Source organism: Amia ocellicauda, chromosome 3, assembly GCF_036373705.1.
Source record: "Amia ocellicauda isolate fAmiCal2 chromosome 3, fAmiCal2.hap1, whole genome shotgun sequence".
Taxonomy (NCBI): Eukaryota; Metazoa; Chordata; class Actinopteri; order Amiiformes; family Amiidae; genus Amia; species Amia ocellicauda.
In genome coordinates this window covers 25,643,079-25,661,945 of record NC_089852.1, presented here as the reverse complement: position 1 = coordinate 25,661,945, position 18,867 = coordinate 25,643,079, and the positions used below count along the sequence as shown (strand labels likewise).

Here is an 18,867-nt window from a genome sequence, read left to right as displayed (position 1 = left end):
TCCGCCAGTGTGCACACCATGCCACAGGTCTGTTTTTTCCTATGTGTAGGCAGTAAGTAAGCCATATTTCCCAGATCCACCAGACTGACACAGCCAGCTTTCTTCACTGCTTGCAGAAAACAAACAGACCATCCATAATTTCTATGTAGTGTAAAACGGCAGAGCGATTACCAGTGGTCTCAACCATGCTGCCTAAAGTTCAAACTACAACCCCAAAAACCACACAAGTTTACACTACACCCAACTGGCTGGAACGCTCTGTTTTCTGTTTTTTATTTTTTATTTTCTTTTTGGCTCCCCCCAAAAACCCCACCCCCCACCCCCAGTTGCTTCCACTAGGATTGCGCTTGTGCATGGGAAACAATAAAACACCATCTGTTTTTGCAGAAAAGACTTCCGCACTTAAATACCACATGAGTCAGATTAGGCTCCCAGTAACAAACCCTCAAATACCGGACGATTAAAGTCACTTGGCCACTTGGCAATCGCTGCTGTGGAAGAGTCGCTTGCTGCCGAGTGAAATCTGGGGGCAGGTGGAGACGCCTTAGGGCGGGCAAGGAAAGTGAAGGCCTGAAAGCCACTGCTGTTGGCCAACTGAAAAACACCAGAGGAGCAAAAAAAAAACAAAAAAAAAACAGCTTTCACTCAAGACGACGACTGCAGTGTGATTCCGAAAGACATTTCTCTACACAGTATCAACATACCTGCCGAAGCCAGTGTACAGAGAGGGGTTTTCCCCTTTGGCACTCACAGTATTTTCCTCTCTCACTGCTCAGCCAGGTTCTAAGGCCTCAGCTACAGCACAGGCTTGTGGGCAGAGGTCACATGATCATTTCCCCACAAAAGGGCAACCAGCCAAAAATCATTTGACCTACTGTACACTCTGTCTGCTAGAGCTCGGCTGCTTTCTTGCACAATAGCAAGAGGCCTGCAAGCAAGGGCTGCAAAGTATAAAAGCTTTCTGCTCACACACTCTTGTCCACATTTACACGGATACCACAAGTTGGGTTTGTGTTTGTAACCCTCAGCCTAGTGTGGAGCTGTCAGGCACTGGCCTTTGTTCCTCCGATGCCATTCTAATTTTCCCAGGCTGCCCAATTTAATATGGCAGGCCCAAGCCACACAGGCCACACCACATATACCTCTCCAAAGACCTCCCCCCGACTTCAACACCAGGGCCGTGTATGTCAGGGCCCAGCAGCCAGGGGGAGGCTAATCCTCCTGGCTGCACTGCTGCAAGCTAGCACAAGGATTTATGTCCAGATTTAAGCTGATGTTTCCAGGATCATCGAGCATGCTTATTGGTGTGGTGCCATACAAAGCTGTGTGATGGAGGGTCTATCCCTGTGTGTCCTCTAGCAGTGCTCCGTAATGGGAGTTGCTTTTAATCCCATCGGCAGTCTTGTGATTTTCACAAGGGTCTAATAGCTGGCCGCCCCCCCACCGCAATGTGGGACTTACCTTGCTTTTGTTTTACTTGTCAACAGATCGGTGGGGGGACTGTACACGCACCGGACACCAGGACTGAAAGATTCATATGAACATGCAACACTTTGGATGCTGCTTGCATTAACAATAGCAAATTTCACTGGGTGAGCAGCATTCACAGTTGTATTTTGCATATTTATTTTACTAATGTAATCTATGCTGGAAATGTCATTAAGCCATACATTTGTATTAGTTACAGGGGGACAAAAAAGGGGCAGCAGGCAGTCACTGCTACACTTAAAAACTGGGCTTTTATTTTTTTTCTTCAGCACTGTATAACCTTTCACAACTGCAAGTACAGGCTTGAGCAGCTCTGAAGAGATAATGTTTCAAGTCGGGAGGGGTACGGCCCAGTGTCCCTTCCTCTCCATGTACCTCCGAGAAACGCAAACAACCCCAAATGTAAGAGGTGTGCTTTCTGACCGAGTGCTCAACAGGCACACCTGTGGAAGAACGAAGCAAACATCACTCCACTCAATTAGGTTTTATAGTCAGACTGAATGTCATTGTAGAGCACTGCGGCTCTTATCAGCAGAAAGCAACGCAGTGTTTATTTTGACAGTCGCAGGTTATTTGAGCAGGAAATAGATGACGGGCCATTCAGCAATTGCAATGAAAGAGGAGTGATCTCCTCCTAAATCCCTAAACGAGGGTCAATTTCATTTGCAAAGCCTGCTTTGATGAACAAAGCAAGGCAGAATGGAAACCAGGCTGCCGTCAGCGTTTCATTGTTCCCAAAAGACAATGGGCAACCAAGGGCATCTTGACAAAGGCTTCAAATCTTACCATCAAAAACTACTTTTACATGTAACACAGGTTAATATACCCCCTCACCCCCCTTGTCATACTTACATCTTAACTGTTAAAGTTTCAATGATTCTTTACAGCAAGAGACAACAATGGCTACCCCCCCCCCACCACACACACACACCAATTAAACAAGGTGCTGGGGAAATTAATTTAGAATGTTTTTGACATTAAGAGTGAAGCAGGCTTTTTGAAAGATAGAAAAAAAGCTTTCCCAGTCTGTACATATAAAAAAAAAAGAGCATTCACTTTATTGGTCTTATTTTCGACCCAGAGAACAGGGTGACATTCGTCTCCCCAACACCAGCCTCTAACTTTATTTGCTGACCTTCAGTAAAGACACATTCAGTTCAGTGTAATGTTTGCTGTTCTTTTTACCCTTCGGGGAGAAACATGAATGCTGCAACCATTAGTTTAAGTGACTGATCTCCCATAAGACAAGGAAACTGAGCATTAGAGCAAATAATTCATCAAACAGGCTTATACAGGGCCTTGGAAATGTCTGCATGAGTTTTCATGCAGACTACGCATACATGCAATTACACAGGCCTCAGAATCACCTATTCTCTGTGCGTCCAATGACGCTAGTCTTTCTTATCATCAGTGAATGGGTTGACAAGTATTACAGTTACACATCTCTTACTCCTCTGTGCGCACAACATCCTTATGCAGTGTATTCTGAGTTTTAACCACTTCCAGGCAGATCTGACAGGATTACTATCTCTCTCATGGCTGTGTAGGTACTTCCCCAATAAAAAAAAACAATTGCAGATGGTTTTGTACCTCAACATGCAAATTATTCACATAATGGCTACAGATGAATACATAAGGTCTATTCTAGGATTGTTCCTCACACATGACTGTAGCCTTTCGCCTACATGTACAGATCCACACTGATTACACCTGGCACAGGTGCCCCAGCGTGGGCATGCCAGCCCTCCACTACAAGGAATGGATGCAGGGTTTTTGGCACTCATGTTTAGTGAAGATTTCATATCCCACTCCTTGACCAAGGCGGTTTCTCAAATCTAACCAAAGGAGGAAATCGGTGCAGATCTTATGCACCCTGGAGTGTCAAAGTATATTCCTGCTTTACACTCAATACTAAATACTAGGGTATATTTCTCAGTTTGCCTGACTGTTTGCCACTATCGTCATAACATCTGCATTAGAAATGATGCACAGACAAACTGAAAGAAAATGTTTCCTTTGCAGTGTATTTAAATATAAATCTTTAAACCATACAGCAAAACCGTTCCACACAGTGAATAGCTCCGTCAGTACACTCGTTGCAAAGCTAGGCATTTCTAGCATGCCTAAAAATGATGAATGAACTCACTGCAAGATCATGGAATTGTTCCGCCTGAGGATAAAGACTCAATCTGCGCTGTACCTCACACATCAAGAGTATTACTGAGAGCTGGCTATAAAGTTACAAATTGGTTCACAGAGCAACGGGTGGTTGTTATGAAATGGCTTAGTAACAACAACCCCCAGCAAGAGAGAAAGGGAATAATGAAGAAAAATAATAAGTTAGAAGGGTACAAATTAAATTAAAATACAGTTTTCCTGAAAAGCTCGTCTGCCACAGAAATTCCCGTTCAGAGGAACCTCTGATGAGCTGCCCGACCAGCTGAAGCGCCACTGTGCGCAACGCTGTACTCCGCCGTTACTCCGCCGTTACTCGTTCCCCAAACGAACTCCATACTAAGTGGTCAGACAACTGTTTGCTTTATTATTTTAATTTCTCTTAAATATATACACACAGCACATATAAGATTCCCAGATACTGTGAATTCTATATCCAGTCTCAGAGGAAGGGAATTCATCTCGAAGGAAGCGGCAAATCGGTTTCACTCCGATTTTATGACACCGATCAGAGGCCTTCCAGAAATGTAACGAAAAAGCAGCGTTTTACTTCCATTGGAAGACTGAAAATGTCCCATTGGACAGATGCATCTGCATACTCGTTACTATTACTACTAATAATATCAGAATCAATCGTTACATTTAAATACTTTGTATATTTAAAACACTGTGATGCTTTTTTATTTGTTTGGTTGTTTTGGTGTCGACGGTAACTGGATTATGTTTTCGAGGAGAAAATAAAAACAAACTTATCTTCTTGTTTCCAAAAGAAACATATTTCGGAAGAGACGGAAAGGACATTTATAAACAGGATACAGCCAAAGAACAAAACAGAAATAAACTTGCAGTTATACAAAGGCCTGCCTTTTCATTGTTTTTCTTGTAAAAAAATAATTATATAGCACAAATTTAAACTTAAAACGTGTAAGAAACGTGTGAATAATATACTTGTACCATATGCATCATATCTTCTCATTGTAAAGCACTGCCATTTGTTTCTCATTGAGCCTATTAAAGCGTTTGGTAACGTATAGAATAAAACCTTTCATTAGAAAGTCCATTAACTACATCGCCATGGATGCGTAATAGTGTCTTATATGAGTCAAATTAATATTGCGATTAGTTTTGTGGTGCGTTTATAGTGTTGATAATGCGCAACACAGACACAAACACAGATACTATTAACAATATCGCGCAGAAATATATATAACTAAACGAAAACAAAAAATCAATAAACGGCACTATTTGCACATATTTTAGGAAGGGCTGGAGGCTACAGCAGTAATGTCTCGTTTTAATGGTGGTTATTACAACAGCCAAAACATTGTACCTACTGTAAAACAAGTAAAGAGGGGGACGGGGGACGCATGCTTTTCAAAAATGTTATTAGTAGTATTAATAGTGGAAATAGACCAGGCCTAACTGTACTGCAAGACATATGTGTCCAACCTATTATTACTATTTATTCAATTATTATTAATAATACATAATAAACCTAAATGTCTGGTATGCCTAAATCAAACGCCTTGATATAACGCTGGCCTGAATACGGGACAAGGCTAATTAATTTAAAGTACCTGACAAGACGCTGTAATGTCATTAAACGACCGGGGTAATAATAATGGTATCACCTAAAATCAATGGAAAGTAAACCAACTCACATTCTAGAACTAGTAATTCGAACATGAACTATATGCATTTTACATCTCTATTGTGTGTGTATATACATACATTATAGATAAAACCACATATTTTCAAAGAACCAAGACGTACAAAGGGAATCCCATTCTGTCAGGAAAGGGGAAATGCAAGTGAACAAACCGGCATGAAAAGTAGACCTACAGTGATTGGAGCCGTTCCAGTGCGGGTTCCTGATGGAGGTGCTGTAGGGATGGTGCGCCCCGGACACCAGTCCTTTCTCCTGGATCAAACATCCTCGGTTCTGGTTATAATAATCCATCATTAAAAAGGGGTTCGGGCTGGGATTTAACCCCACCACGTCCACACTCTCGTACATCATGCGCTTGAAAAACCAACCGAGAAAAAAATATTCCCCAGCAGGAAAAGAAAGAAAGAAAAAAAGTTATCTGGTTCTAGATGGTAGTAGTAAAAATGTAGCAGTGATCAAATCAACATTATCCAAGCATGGAGGGTAGGACGCTTGGGTAATTTGACCCAAACTTTCGTCTACCTCTACTCAATGCTAAATACAACAAAAATATAATAATCTGAGTTCGGGACTGGGGGGACAGCTAAGAGATCAGACACCCCCACATTGTCTCAGAGGGATACTTCTAACTATTATAATGAACATTTACCACCACCAGAGCTGGCAAATGTTGGTCAAAAACGCAGTCTTCCGCATGTTGGTCGCTGAATAAACTCCGATCGGGTCTGACGAAGGGCTTGATCACGATATAGAAAATGTTAACTTTTCTTGGTGGGTTGGTTTGTTCTTTTGTTTTGCGAAAATTCCCAAAATGAAAATAGAAAAAATCAAAAATCACCACAGTGCAGAAGCAATGCGCTGGCCAGGGACAAGAAGCAAAACTAAGCCCATGCAAATCCTGCGTAAGCCAATGCAAAAAAACAAGGAAAACCCAAAACAAAACAGAAAAAAACCTAAGTCGAAAACGCGCATCAAACTCGGGTTTTTTTCTTGCACGTAAAGCAGTGACGTCTTCTCTCCACAGTCCTTAATCCAGTGGCAGTGTCCGTCTTGGCACCAGCCGGGGTGTTAAAGCTGTCCACCCCTCCGCTTAAGACCGACGGGCACTTATTTCATGCCACCACATAACCAACCATATCCACAGCAAATCCAGCAAGTTACACCAATCGGTCGATGGCGATGTAGTTCTTCACGGTGTTTTTTTATGTTGTTGTTGATCTTTCCTCTCTCTCTCTCTCTCTCTCTCTTTTGAAATCCCGGGTTCACAGTCCTGCGTGGTTTTATTTCGTGTGGGGAACCTCTCTATTCCCATGAAGCTTGTGTCGCGATCGTGCGCTGCAGATTGTGACGATTTACAGCAGCTGCACATTGGCCCCACCTCTCTCTCTCTCTCTCTCTCCCTCCCTCCCTCCCTCCCTCCAAAGCTCCACCTCTGATTAACCCTTTCCGGCCCCCCACACCACTCAACACAGTCGCACAGGACCGAGGCCAAACCACTTGCTCCGCCGGTGCAAACCACAATGGTAGCGGCTAAGCGTGCGGCGGCAGCGGCGGGGGAAGGGGAAGAGGGGGAGGGGAATTTAATGTATATACACCGTCGATCCGAAACCAAGGACGAGGTTTGACACTCACGAATAAAACAATATTAAGTAATACAATGAAAGAGGCTGCAGAAAGTTTGTGACCACCCCCCCCCAAATAAAAACGCATAAAAACTATTTTCTGAGGTCTCCCCCTACCCCCCACTCTCCCCCTTTCAGCTCCACTGCCCCCCGTCTCAATCCGTGACGTGGAGGGTCCCGTTCCCATCGGAGATTTTTTTTCCTTCTCTCTCTGGTCTAATTTGCCTAATGTTATGCGGCTGAACTTTTCCTGAACCCAGGCAAGGAGGCTGCCTCACCTCCCAGTGACCCACTCGCTCCTCGGCGGTCCCCTCTGACGTCACATTGGGGTTCCACCGTGCAGCCAACATCCTAGAACAAAAACACACCGTCCGGGGAGGGAGTCCCACAGCGACACACCCCCACTCGAGATGACTACATTAGCCGAGGTTCGCCGGCCTGTAACCAGAGGCTGGTAAAACTGAACAATTATACGGATTTTACATACAAAGGGCACCTGACAACATAGAGCTGTACCCCCTATACTCTATAATCTCTGCTGCACAATGTTGATGGACACATGTATTTATTATTTTTGCAGTTTTTGCACTTTATGCAAGTGCAAACTACGTTGTTCTCGGGTAAACGCGGCATAGCAAATATTTCACCTATTTTGTCGTCATCTTCAAAAAAGCAATAGTCGATGTTAAACATTGCTAACAAGAGAAAATCGGTGTATATAAACAAGTCAAAGTGAAGGCAAGCAAGCCTAATTCAACACAACACAGCACCACAAAGGACGCCATATACTGGAGACCACAAATTCAATTAACTAGAATGCGTCCTTCAGCACTGAGATAGGAACAGTGAGCAATGTGATTTCTTTATAAAATGGGAATTTGAAGCAGAGTGTCAAGAAAGAAATGCAGTAGACTTTTAATTCCCTCAATGGTGACATTTTGCTACAAGTATGTAAGTATGTCAATTTAAACACTGAAGAACAAACAACAACAACAACAACAATAATAATAATAATAATAATAATAATAATAATAATAATAATAATAATAATAATAAACAGAATATCCTATATAGTTACACCATATCTTGCTTTCAAGCCCAGGCTGTTGTCGTTGTGTTTATCTAAGTAAATATTGAGTGCACAACGTGAGCGCAAGAAACAGAAAAACCTTATGAAGAAGTAGGAGAAAATAGTCCTTGGGGAAACTACAAGCTTTCTACAGTGCAGGAGAATTCTCACATTGTTATGTTGGTGCTGTACAGAGCAGGGGTGAGGGCATTGTGCTGGGCTGGGGGCGGGGGGCTGGAGTCTAGGTTATTCCTTGCAGTAAAGCACATGTGAAGTACATCAGGGGGAAGCCCTGCACGCCAGACCCACCCCTGATAGGCGGGCTGAGGGTGTCAGAGTCCCTACCCATGCACCTCTGCAGGGGAAAGCCTGCCGGTGACTACACAAACTGTGACGCTAATTTAACACAGGGCCTGGGCCTGTTTACTTTAACTGATAACGACTGCGGCTGGGGAAGATCGGTGTTGTTGCAGAGTCAATTCAATGGAGATTCTCCCAGCAGGAACTCTGGAACCAGTTGGAACTGGCAGCAGCAGGGAAAGTGCAGTAGGCAAATGCCCGTTCTGACGCCTCTAAAGCAGAATCGTTCTGTAATAAATATGTGTCGCCACCGCATCAAAGTAAGGGCCGCTTTGTATTCCTAATGCCAATTTCTGTTGTGTAGGAAATGAAAATCACAACATGCCACAATTAGGAAAGAGGAATCCTATAGAAGACAAGTCTCGATTGTAACTGAACTGAAACAATAGCAAAGTAAAAACAAAACGTAACAAAAAACACCGGTAGCAATGCTTGTTATTCTTTCTTTCTGCAATAATAATTCTATTCGACTTGGAAATTCATAAAAACGCAACTAATCATGTCACATGTCTGTGGAATCCAAATATAAAATCTGGTAGTTTTTCAGTGACCGAACAAGCCACTGCGGTGACACCAGCGTGATGTCAGTGGCAGAAGTATGTGGGGCTGTAGGGATGCCTGTGGACGGGACTCCAGCATTGATATTCCGCATCGGCTGCCGGGCTCTGCTGGCAGTGCCTGCCGAGTCTCTGTCATTAAGAGACCTCAGTGCGTCTGTACTGGAGAGCCAGCAATTACTTGAGAGCCACACGATTCAAGGCCACTCTGAGAACACTGTCAGCGGACGGGCTGGCTGGCTGGCAATGCAGAGGTTAAGCACATGTGGGCTGCGGGTCTGGCAGGAGTTAGCAACCACACAGGAATGCACGGCCGGTGATGGGTGCCAGCCAGAATCTACTGGTGTTGAACATGAGGAGTCCTGCTCCCACACTGAGCAGCAGGGCACAGGCCAATGGTAACGCTGGGGTATATCGGGGTGGGGGGACTTTTTACCCCTGGGACACTCCGTCGCTGGGCAAGGCAGAGCGCGATGGCACTGGGAAGGTAAACCATTGCGATAGGCTGTGTGCTGCAGCAGGGGCTCTGGGATTGAAGCAATGTGATTAGTGCCATTTGGGCTCTCCTGCTTTGTAAAGATAGCTGGTTATATAAGCAGGGATAATGGAGAGGAGATAATGAGGGTAAAACACAGCCTCTTTGATGAGGGAGAGGAGAAGGGGGTTGCTGGTGGGAATTCAGAGAGGTTTATGAGAAGCTGGGAGGGAATGCATGGGAGGGTGTGAAAGTTTTCTTATTGTCCCCCCCCCCCCCCCATTCGAACACACACCTCCTTCAAATCACGGGTGTTAGGAAGCCATAAAGAGTTGACACCCCTCCCCCGGCACAGATATGTGTTCTGTGCCACACGGCCCTGTAGGCCTCTTCTCAGTGCCATTCTCTGTGCTGGATGGTGTGACCGCCAGGCTATAAAACTCCACAGCCCCTCTGTGCAACTCATTGTCAGACACAGCTATGTAGTTCAAAAGTGGCTTTACTGGCATGGCAATATGACTCGGGCCTTGCCAGACGAGTCAGAATCCACAGCAGTTAACAAGGAAGGACTTCCAATAGGAACGCAACCCAGCAGCGCTGAATGGACAACTAAGACAACAACAGCAAACTGTAAGTGACAGGGTGTCCTTCACACACCCAAGAACAGTGCTGCACCATAACAAACAAACACAAATCTATATGATAACAGAATCCATCTGTCAAAAGCAAAGGAAAAATCACAGACGGTAAATGAAAGTGCACCTTCGATAAAAATTACAAATAACCAACTTAATAATTACAGTAATATCAGATTAGACAAATACTTCATAGGAGGGTATAGAAGCAAACCGGTTTGGTTTTTGTAAGAGGGTGCAAAACACTGCGATATTATTATTATTATTATTATTTTTATTTCTTGGCAGACACCCTTATCCAGGGTGACTTACAACATAAGTGCAAACAAAGTGCAAAAATACAGAGAAGTACAAGGCATCAATCATTACAATTTCAATTTGGCTAAAACAGCAATTCAAAATACATTTTACAAATTCCAATTTACAATTTACGCAAGTACAGTAAGTGACTTCCTACATCCTGGACGGTGAAACCCAAGTGCTGTCAAGATGTTGGGTCACAGACAAGGGCTACGGGAAAGGGAGCAAGGAGGAAAACAATCAAGAACGCGAGAAGCATAATAAAACTGTGAAGTGCTATCTAGCAGGGATAGAGGACTAATATTACAAGTACTGTCAGAAAAGATGCGTCCTGATACAGTACAGGTAATTGCTGAACACACATTCCTGCATTTGTTTAATTCAAAACAGAAAGTGATTGCGTTTCTGAGCAAGTATCCTTTGAGATTTGCGTTGTGCTTTGCTATGTCTGTTGTGCTTGTGGTTTGTGTTTTTTTTACACATTATAAACGGACAAGACTTTTTTCCTTCTTGTATTCTTATGGGGGCCAAGAGCTGGTTTCCAGATTTAGATAAGGCATCACAAACAGGCGAGACTGAGCTGGGCTCTGGGCCTGTTTTCATATCTTGCGTAAGACCTAATGAGATCAGTGCAGGGCTGCAGGGAACCTGAATAGCAGGGGAGCAGCTTGCCAGGGAATGGCTCTTGTCAACGCTTGAGAGATTCCAGATCAGATGAAAGAGAAACACCTTTGCTTGGTTGTTTTACTTATTTTACTTTAGTGTGTTCTCCCTCCTGTGATGCAGCCGTGCACTGTGTTTGTGGGATGCTACAGTAAGTCCCGCCCCCAGCTGCGTCTCACAGTTGTCATTAAGGAACAGAATTCTGAGAACCCAGCTGGCCTCCTTGATTTCCTCATTCCTCAGGGCTGATCAGCACAGCCATATTAAAGATGTAGTCCAGGGCTCCCGAGTTTACTTCTCACTGCCAGCTCCAGCTCTTTACCACACACCTTCACTTTTGTCTTCTCAACGATTCTCCATTCGGAGGAAGTTTTTATAGAGGGCGTCGTCAGTGAATCAACAAAACTGCTCAGTATCGCACACGTCACCGGGAACAATGGGGTCTGGAGGCCTGCGCAACACAAACTGCTTCCCTGCCCCACTTCCTCACAGCAACGCTTGTTCCGTGTAACAGTCAGCATGGAGAATAGATCTAATTTTGCACAAGAAGACATCGAGGCACTCGAGAACAAACGGGATGGAGTAAAGAAAAAGGAGGAGAGCATGTATCAGGGAGAACTGCTCTGTGTGAGCAGGAGTAGAGAGGAGCACGGCCTTGTTTAACAGAATAACCGTGGAATCGTTTACTAAGGAACAAAGGCCAGCCAGCCCCCACTGTAACACAATTCTGTAATGTAATTCAATTCAAAGTATAAAATGTACACGGTGTGTGATCGCTGCCTCCAATGAGAAGCTCGCCAAAAGGTGTCCAACAAAATACGATAATTCCTGGTTTCCCCCACTTACTTTCAGATACACAAACACACAAAAAGAAAAGTTTCCTAGAGTTGCACTTGAGTAAGCCTGGATAAATTTGCCCCGAAGTGATGGGTGTCACTTGAGCCAAAACACACTTTGAGATGAGAAACTGAAAAGGTCCCGACGGAACAGAAAAGGAATTTGCTAACGAGCCGTTCGGCTGTTGAGAAGTAAAGGAATCTTTGTGAGTGCCCATGTCATTATCCCGTTACTGCCCCGACACCAGATCCTGTGGTATGGTATACAAGTAAATGCTTTTATTGTTCAGCACAGGGCATGCGGTTCATTCTGCTGCTGTCCGAAGCAACCCGCTGTCACTTTTACTGGGTCATCATTATATACTGCAAGTTACAAAGCCTCCTGACTTGCATTATGCCAAATAAGATACAAAAGTTAGATCTGCGGCAGTAAGTTTAGTTTCATGGTTGCGAAAACATAAACACCCAAATACGTCCAATTAAGCGTGGTCATGTTGGAACACAGTATACCCACAAAGTGTGGCAGAAAGACACATGAAGCTAAAGCTGTTCCTCTGAGAGTCTGTAATGTTTTTGAACATTGTCGACAAGTTCCTTTCAGATGTTAAACTGCTATAGCCAGGGGCAGTGATGGTAATTGCTGTAATTTGGCCCTGTGACTCCCGGGCACATTCCCCAGCCTGCTTTTAAGAATATAACAATTAGCAAAATCACTTTGATAATCCCAGTAATATGATCCCTGGAGGATCTGCGACTGGCCGGGAACTTTGAGCACTTAATCTAGGTATAGCTGCTCCTTTCTCTGTGCTGGAGCTGCTGCAATGTGTGAACAGTCAAGTGCAGCTGTAAGAGAATTTACTGCTGCCTCTACATCTGAGTGCAACAAGCCATGTACCGACGCATTACACATCACCATGTGTTGCTTCAACAGTTTGGGGAAACATGCAACATGTACTTTTTCCTGTCACTGTTCACATCCTGCTGAAATTATCTTTACTTTTGAGTTGATGGCACACCCTTTCTATGCACCGGTTTCAATTAGTGCAGAGGCTGCGTGTGCGAATGTGTGGGACATCACTCGGTTTCTAGAGAAATGCGTTTCTCCACACTGTGACACAACAGAGGGGCCCATTGCACCAACACGTTGACATCTAAAGGATGACTACACCGGACTTCCACCCTGAACATTCAGGAACCCCACAGGATGTGAACAGTGACAAGAAGATATTACTTTCACAGCCATGGCAACACATGTGCGTACATGTAATCAGACATTTTCAGAACTCCCCAGCTTTTAGAAGCGTGTAATGTATGATGAACCTTCATCACGTCAGACAAGGTTTCAAGGACAGTAGAAAGACGAAGACAAGAAAAGAAAAACTGTCAGCTTAGAGCTAAAACCACCCTTTTGGACTTAACTTCTGTTTCACGGTTTCAACCCCTAGTTACAGTTCTGACTGACTACTGTACTGTTTGCTTTAGTAATGCGAGATTTGAAGTCCTGGGATTTGTGCGTGAGGCCAGTGAAGTAGCGGCTTTCAGAATCTGATGCTCTGAACAGAAATGTGTATAAGACTGGGACCAGTTCACTGGTGGACACCCACCCCCACTTCCACAGACTCCCCTTCTTAATCATAGCTGCATCTCTCATCCAGGCTGTGTTCTGATAGTAAATGCAGGGGTAGGATCTTGGGGATGTCGTGTATGTGTGTTTCTTTGTGTGGGTGTGTGTGTGTTTGTGCACTAGTATAGTACGGGTGTTTGTAAGTGATTGCCTGTGTGTGTGATTTTTCCCTTGTAACCTGGGGGTGATCCTGCCGAGCAATGTGAAATGTAAAAATGTGCAGAGCCAGTTCAAATGTTAATGGAACATCTAAAATCCCCTGCTTAGCCAGCAGGTTGGGGAACAAAAGCCCCATAGAGCAGCAGCTTGCGGTGCCTGAACATGACAAATGCTAGAGCGAATGGGGTGTGGGGGGGGCAAGGGAGGGGGGTAGGCCCTATCCTGCTTGGGAAGGGGTGGGGGGGTGCGATGGAATGGATAACCCAACCCAACCTCATTAAATAGAAAAGCACAGCTGGGGGGGTGCCACGATCAGCATTTCAAAGGAATGGGGCCAGTGAGAAAAGACAGTGGGTCCCACCCCCTCCCGACTGACCTCCTCTCTGAGCCCACCTTTATCACAAGGGCTCTCCTTTTGTGTGTAGCAGGAAAACACAAACCTACAGTGTCGTTATTGCGGGACACTGCTGACCTCACCACCTTGTGTGATACTCTGGTAGATGGTATAAAGGGGCTGGGAGCAGCTTCCGATCAAATGCATTAAAACATCCCTTTGTTTTGATTTAGAAATAATAATTACCACATTAATTAATGACAATCCACAACTATATTATAATCTACATTTCAATATGACTAATACGACTGTTTTCATTGGTTTAGATAACAGCAGGGAAGGATATTGCTGACACATGAGAGATGTGCAGGACAAATGCCAACATCTATAATAGTAAATAGATCTGGAGCAAGTCTACCTACAGGTCAATCAAGTTTTGAGTGTCCTAGTTAGAGGCCCACGATACAATACGGTTGTGCTATTCACGTGTAATACGTAAGCAAACTTACCCAAGCCCTTAGCAAATAATGAGAGTATTTAATGGCAATGATTCCCATAAACACTGAACACTGAGTGATTGAAGAGGCTGGTATAAGACCAACAAAGCAAACACGAAATGCTGTCATAATAAATGTAGTTCACAGCAAAATCGTGCTTCTGAAACGGAAAAGTGTTCACACCCTCTTGTATAACAACATGCAAATGATGAGCCTCTTAAACCTGGTGTGATCTGATCACTACAGACTCTGGATTGAGTTAAAAACAATATATTCTGAAGAGTCTTACCGGATGTGAACGAAACAGACACCTTCTGTTATAGTTTCCTTTGTTATAACTGATGTTACCAAACAAGCCTATGAATCACGTTTATTCATAATGTATGAGATGTTTGGAGGAATACAAGAAGTGTGGTGCCGCGCCATATTAAAAACGAATCAAACTGCATTCAGACAAGAGCGTATATTTACTAACCTAGCAGTGAGAGAAATTTATAGTCATAAAAATATGTTCTCGGTACAGATTCAACTATCCGCGTCTTCCAATAACCTAATCTTGAGTTATGAGATGCTGTAAAAAGAGAAAGCGATGATAAATATTTTAAAAAGATCAAAAATAAACAGAATGTAATAAGCTACTATAAATCTCTCACAGTAAGGGTATAGCAAAAATAGCAGTAACTAACAGGGAAGCCTCATCCACACAAGAAAATACACACACAGAAACAAACGATTTTCTAAGCCAGCAGTTACATGTGCTAAGCATGATTCTGTTGTGACAATTTGCTTTGGTTTTCTTCTGTAATCCAGTTAAATGATACAGTTTATTAATCATTCATAAAATAGTATGGGATTCACCCACATATAGTACTGGTTTTCAGTAGTAATAACCTATAATTTCAAGTGTTTAACAATGTCATTTATTTTACATTTAAATGTCACTGGTATCAGTTTATTGATCTTCAATACTCTGTCACAGCTATGACACAGAGCCCCCAAAACCCTTATCAGAGCACTCTGTCAGCACCGCAGGGGGGGCACACATTCGCATAAAGCCAGCCCTGAACTACAACACCACAGAGCAGCAACCCTGCCATTAAAAGGGCACAGATAGCTCTAATTACAGGATAAGTGCAATGGGTTTAAAGCCCATAATTAAAAGTGCAATTGCCTGAACAATAACAATAACAGAATACTGAGAATAACTACATTCAGTATAAATATCAATTTGTTTATACCAATACAAGACAATAACATTAATTATAAACACACCGATTAGTGCTATGAAAATAATTTATCACAACAAATCACTGCCCGGCCACATCCTCTAGCCCTTGATACCATTGTCACTGTTGAAATAAACACATACATAGATACAAATATATAGATAGATGAATAGATATATATTTTTTAATCAAAGTCAACTGTGGCCAGGGGAGTGTGTTGTGAATGTGCTGTGTGTGAGAAAGGCAGAGCTACACATTATAAAGTTCACTCAGTGCTGTTTCGGTGCTTCTACAGCAAAGTCATTTCTGCTGACACGATATGAAGTGAAATTATCAGCTAGAATAAAAAGGAAAAAATAAAAGGAAAAGACACAAGGCCTTTAAAAGTGCTGGCACATTTCAGCTGAATGGGGCAGAAGGAGTGATGATTACCCTCCGAAACCCCACTATTCTCTCTCGGCCAAGCTCCTTGATACATTAAAAAGAGCCTGACAATATTTAACCAGGAGCGATGTGTCATCAATCTCGCGCTCACCCTGGCTTTTCACCCGCTGCCCTGCCTATTGTAATTCCCCATTCACTTCTATTCCCTCCTGATTAAATATTTCAGCTTTTGTCCGACCCACAGGAACCCTCCCCTCCAACCTATTGCAGCCCTCTACACCCCAGCCCAGAGGATAATATGCCATAGCCAGCCAGGCTTCGTCAAAACAACGCACACACACAAACACAAACACACAAAGCACACACTCTTACACACAAACACACACTCTTGCACCCACGCACACGCAATCTCACACACACACACACACACACTTTCACATGCACACGCACACTATGACACACACACAAACACAGTCTCGCCCCCTCCTCCCATTGCCGCCTGGCTCTTTGATTCAAAAAATAAATCCGTTATCCGACTCATCCCCGTCTCGGCAGCTAGAACGTCCTCTTAAAAACACTCCTCCAGCTTCCCAGAGCAAAACCTGTGAAGCACTGACAGGGTGATGAAAGGATGTGGGGTTCTCTCTCTCTCTCTCTTTTCTGTTTCTTTATCCTTCTCTCTTTCCATTTTCCCATCCATTTTTCAGACTGGGGGGGGGGGCGGGTGACGAGTGTTGATTAATCTTTGAATGTAAGAGGAGGGGGATGAGGCGGGGGAGCTGCATCAAACTTATACAGCAACAGCAGACAAATCCCTTCACCATAACCCATCAGCAAACAACAGAAACTAAAAACTTAACAGAACAAGTAAAGCTAACCCAAGATTCTCTTCCCAGGTTCCATGGGCCTTCTGGGCCTCTGGGCCTGCTTGGGACCTACAGGGACCATCAGGACAGTATAATATGATCAAGCCTGTACTTTCTATTTCCTGGAGAATCTCTGCATAACAGTCCTCCACTCCATTGCCTCTTCCAGCTTGCTCCTCCATTGTCCTCCCCTGCACAGCGTTGAGACCATGATGGATGACAGATTTCAACTGTCCAAAATTTCCGAAATCAGCTGCCCTCTAATCAACTGCTCTGGATAGGAAATATTCCTATTATATTTTCTCTATAATTTGTAAACCTTTGTTTTAATGTTTGTGTTGGTGAGGATTCTTTTCATATCATCATCATCACACTTACTAACATGTGCTAGCATAGGAAACATGAAAGAGGTGAGAAGGCCACAGACCCAATGATTATTCAACAGGTTTCTTTCTAGAGAAGGTCAAGGCTCTGGTTGGGAAACTGTCCACTGTATGGGAAACGGGAGCAGGCGCTGAGGCCATACACAGCATCCCTCTGCAAGGACACACCCACCCACACACCCACACACCCTCTCACACTCTCACACACACACTCGCACGCACACTCACACGCACACACACACGAGCACGCACACGCACACTCCTCCTTCCTCAAAACCACCTAACAAAATACCCCTCTCAGCATCTCTGGTGTTTTTTCACACTCTGAGCAGACAGGCAGTTTAAACCCAGTCACCCGCAGTCCCTAGGCCCTGGCAGCAGCAGCAGAGAGAATTAAATCAGGCTGCCAGCAGAGACAGAGTACCACCGAGCACCTCACAGCTCCCGAGAGGCTGGGGGGTCTGCAGTGTGAAGGACTATTACTTACTGTTGAGGGCACGGCTGCAGGAGCCGTTGAGAGAGTGCAGTTCTGGCCACTGTGAGTAGCGCGCAGCGGCAGATATTATTGGCGTAGCGCTATTTCAGGCGATAGGTAAGTCAGATTGGACAGAAGCAGTGCCACAACAGCAGGGGGCCGGTGTCTGCACCTGATAGAGTAAGAGCCTGACAGGACCCACGAAGGAGCGGCCTCTGCATTATGCTTTGTTTTTTACCCAGGGATTGAGGTGAATATCAGCCCTGGATAAATAGTCTCACTTTGTAATCAGTGAAGCCAGAGGGAGTTGCTACCTTTTTTCTTTGTCTCTCTGTTTTCTTATGAATGTTATTAAATAAATAGCAGACCCAGGAGAAGGATTTTCTAATTAATCAGGTCTGTCTAGGGTTTAATTAATATGGTAACAGCTTAAGTCTTCCACATAAATGATGATGACAATGACAATAACAATGTCTATTACTATAGTCCTTAAGGATGCACACATTTAATGAAAACCACCAAATAGCTCAATTTCAATGCAGGCCGGCCTACGTTTCGATCGGATCTATGCCTGTGTGTTTACCTTTCCTTTAGGGGTTAAAGCAATGGCTGTGTGAGGACACACACAGACACACACACACAGAGACCCACACAGATACAGACACACAGACACAGACACACACACACCCCTGTTAAAGGCTGGCTGGGCAAGAGAATAAGATTGTGGGGGTGGCTGGCCCTCACCGAGCCATTCAGACAGTTCCTGGCCTGGCGTCGGCCTGTGCCGGGGTAAGCAGCTTGGGAAAATCTGCTGCGTGGGATCAGCTGGCAGTAAGAGGAGGGACTGGAGGACATGTGCCAGGAGCTCTCCCAGGACCACCTTTAGATCCCTTCGCGTCTCACTCCACGGTGCACCTTAATCCAGAACACCTTCACACAATTTTAGCTGTGCTCTTAATCTTAAAGCTAGAGCTGCCTTTTCATATTTCCCTGCCACTCCCCTAATGGAGTATAGTGTGTTGCAGTGCACACAGCGAGGCGCACACAGCAGGAATAGGCACAGTTAACCC

The 18,867-nt window shown here is 44.2% G+C and overlaps 1 protein-coding gene across 5 annotated transcripts in view; it reads right to left on the bottom strand.

Moving 5' to 3' along the window:
- Window positions 1-18,867, bottom strand: part of raraa (retinoic acid receptor, alpha a) — a 158,488-nt gene that overhangs the window by 44,310 nt on the left and 95,311 nt on the right. The window contains exon 1 of one of the 5 annotated variants that reach the window (XM_066698677.1): window positions 5,506-6,688. The exons of 3 other annotated variants lie outside the window; for them this stretch is intronic. In XM_066698677.1, the coding sequence (XP_066554774.1) occupies window positions 5,506-5,683 (178 nt within the window). In that variant the 5' untranslated portion in view covers window positions 5,684-6,688. Of the gene's footprint in view, window positions 1-5,505; window positions 6,689-18,867 lie in introns of those variants that run through there. One more of the 5 variants, XM_066698680.1, reaches the window with a different exon arrangement.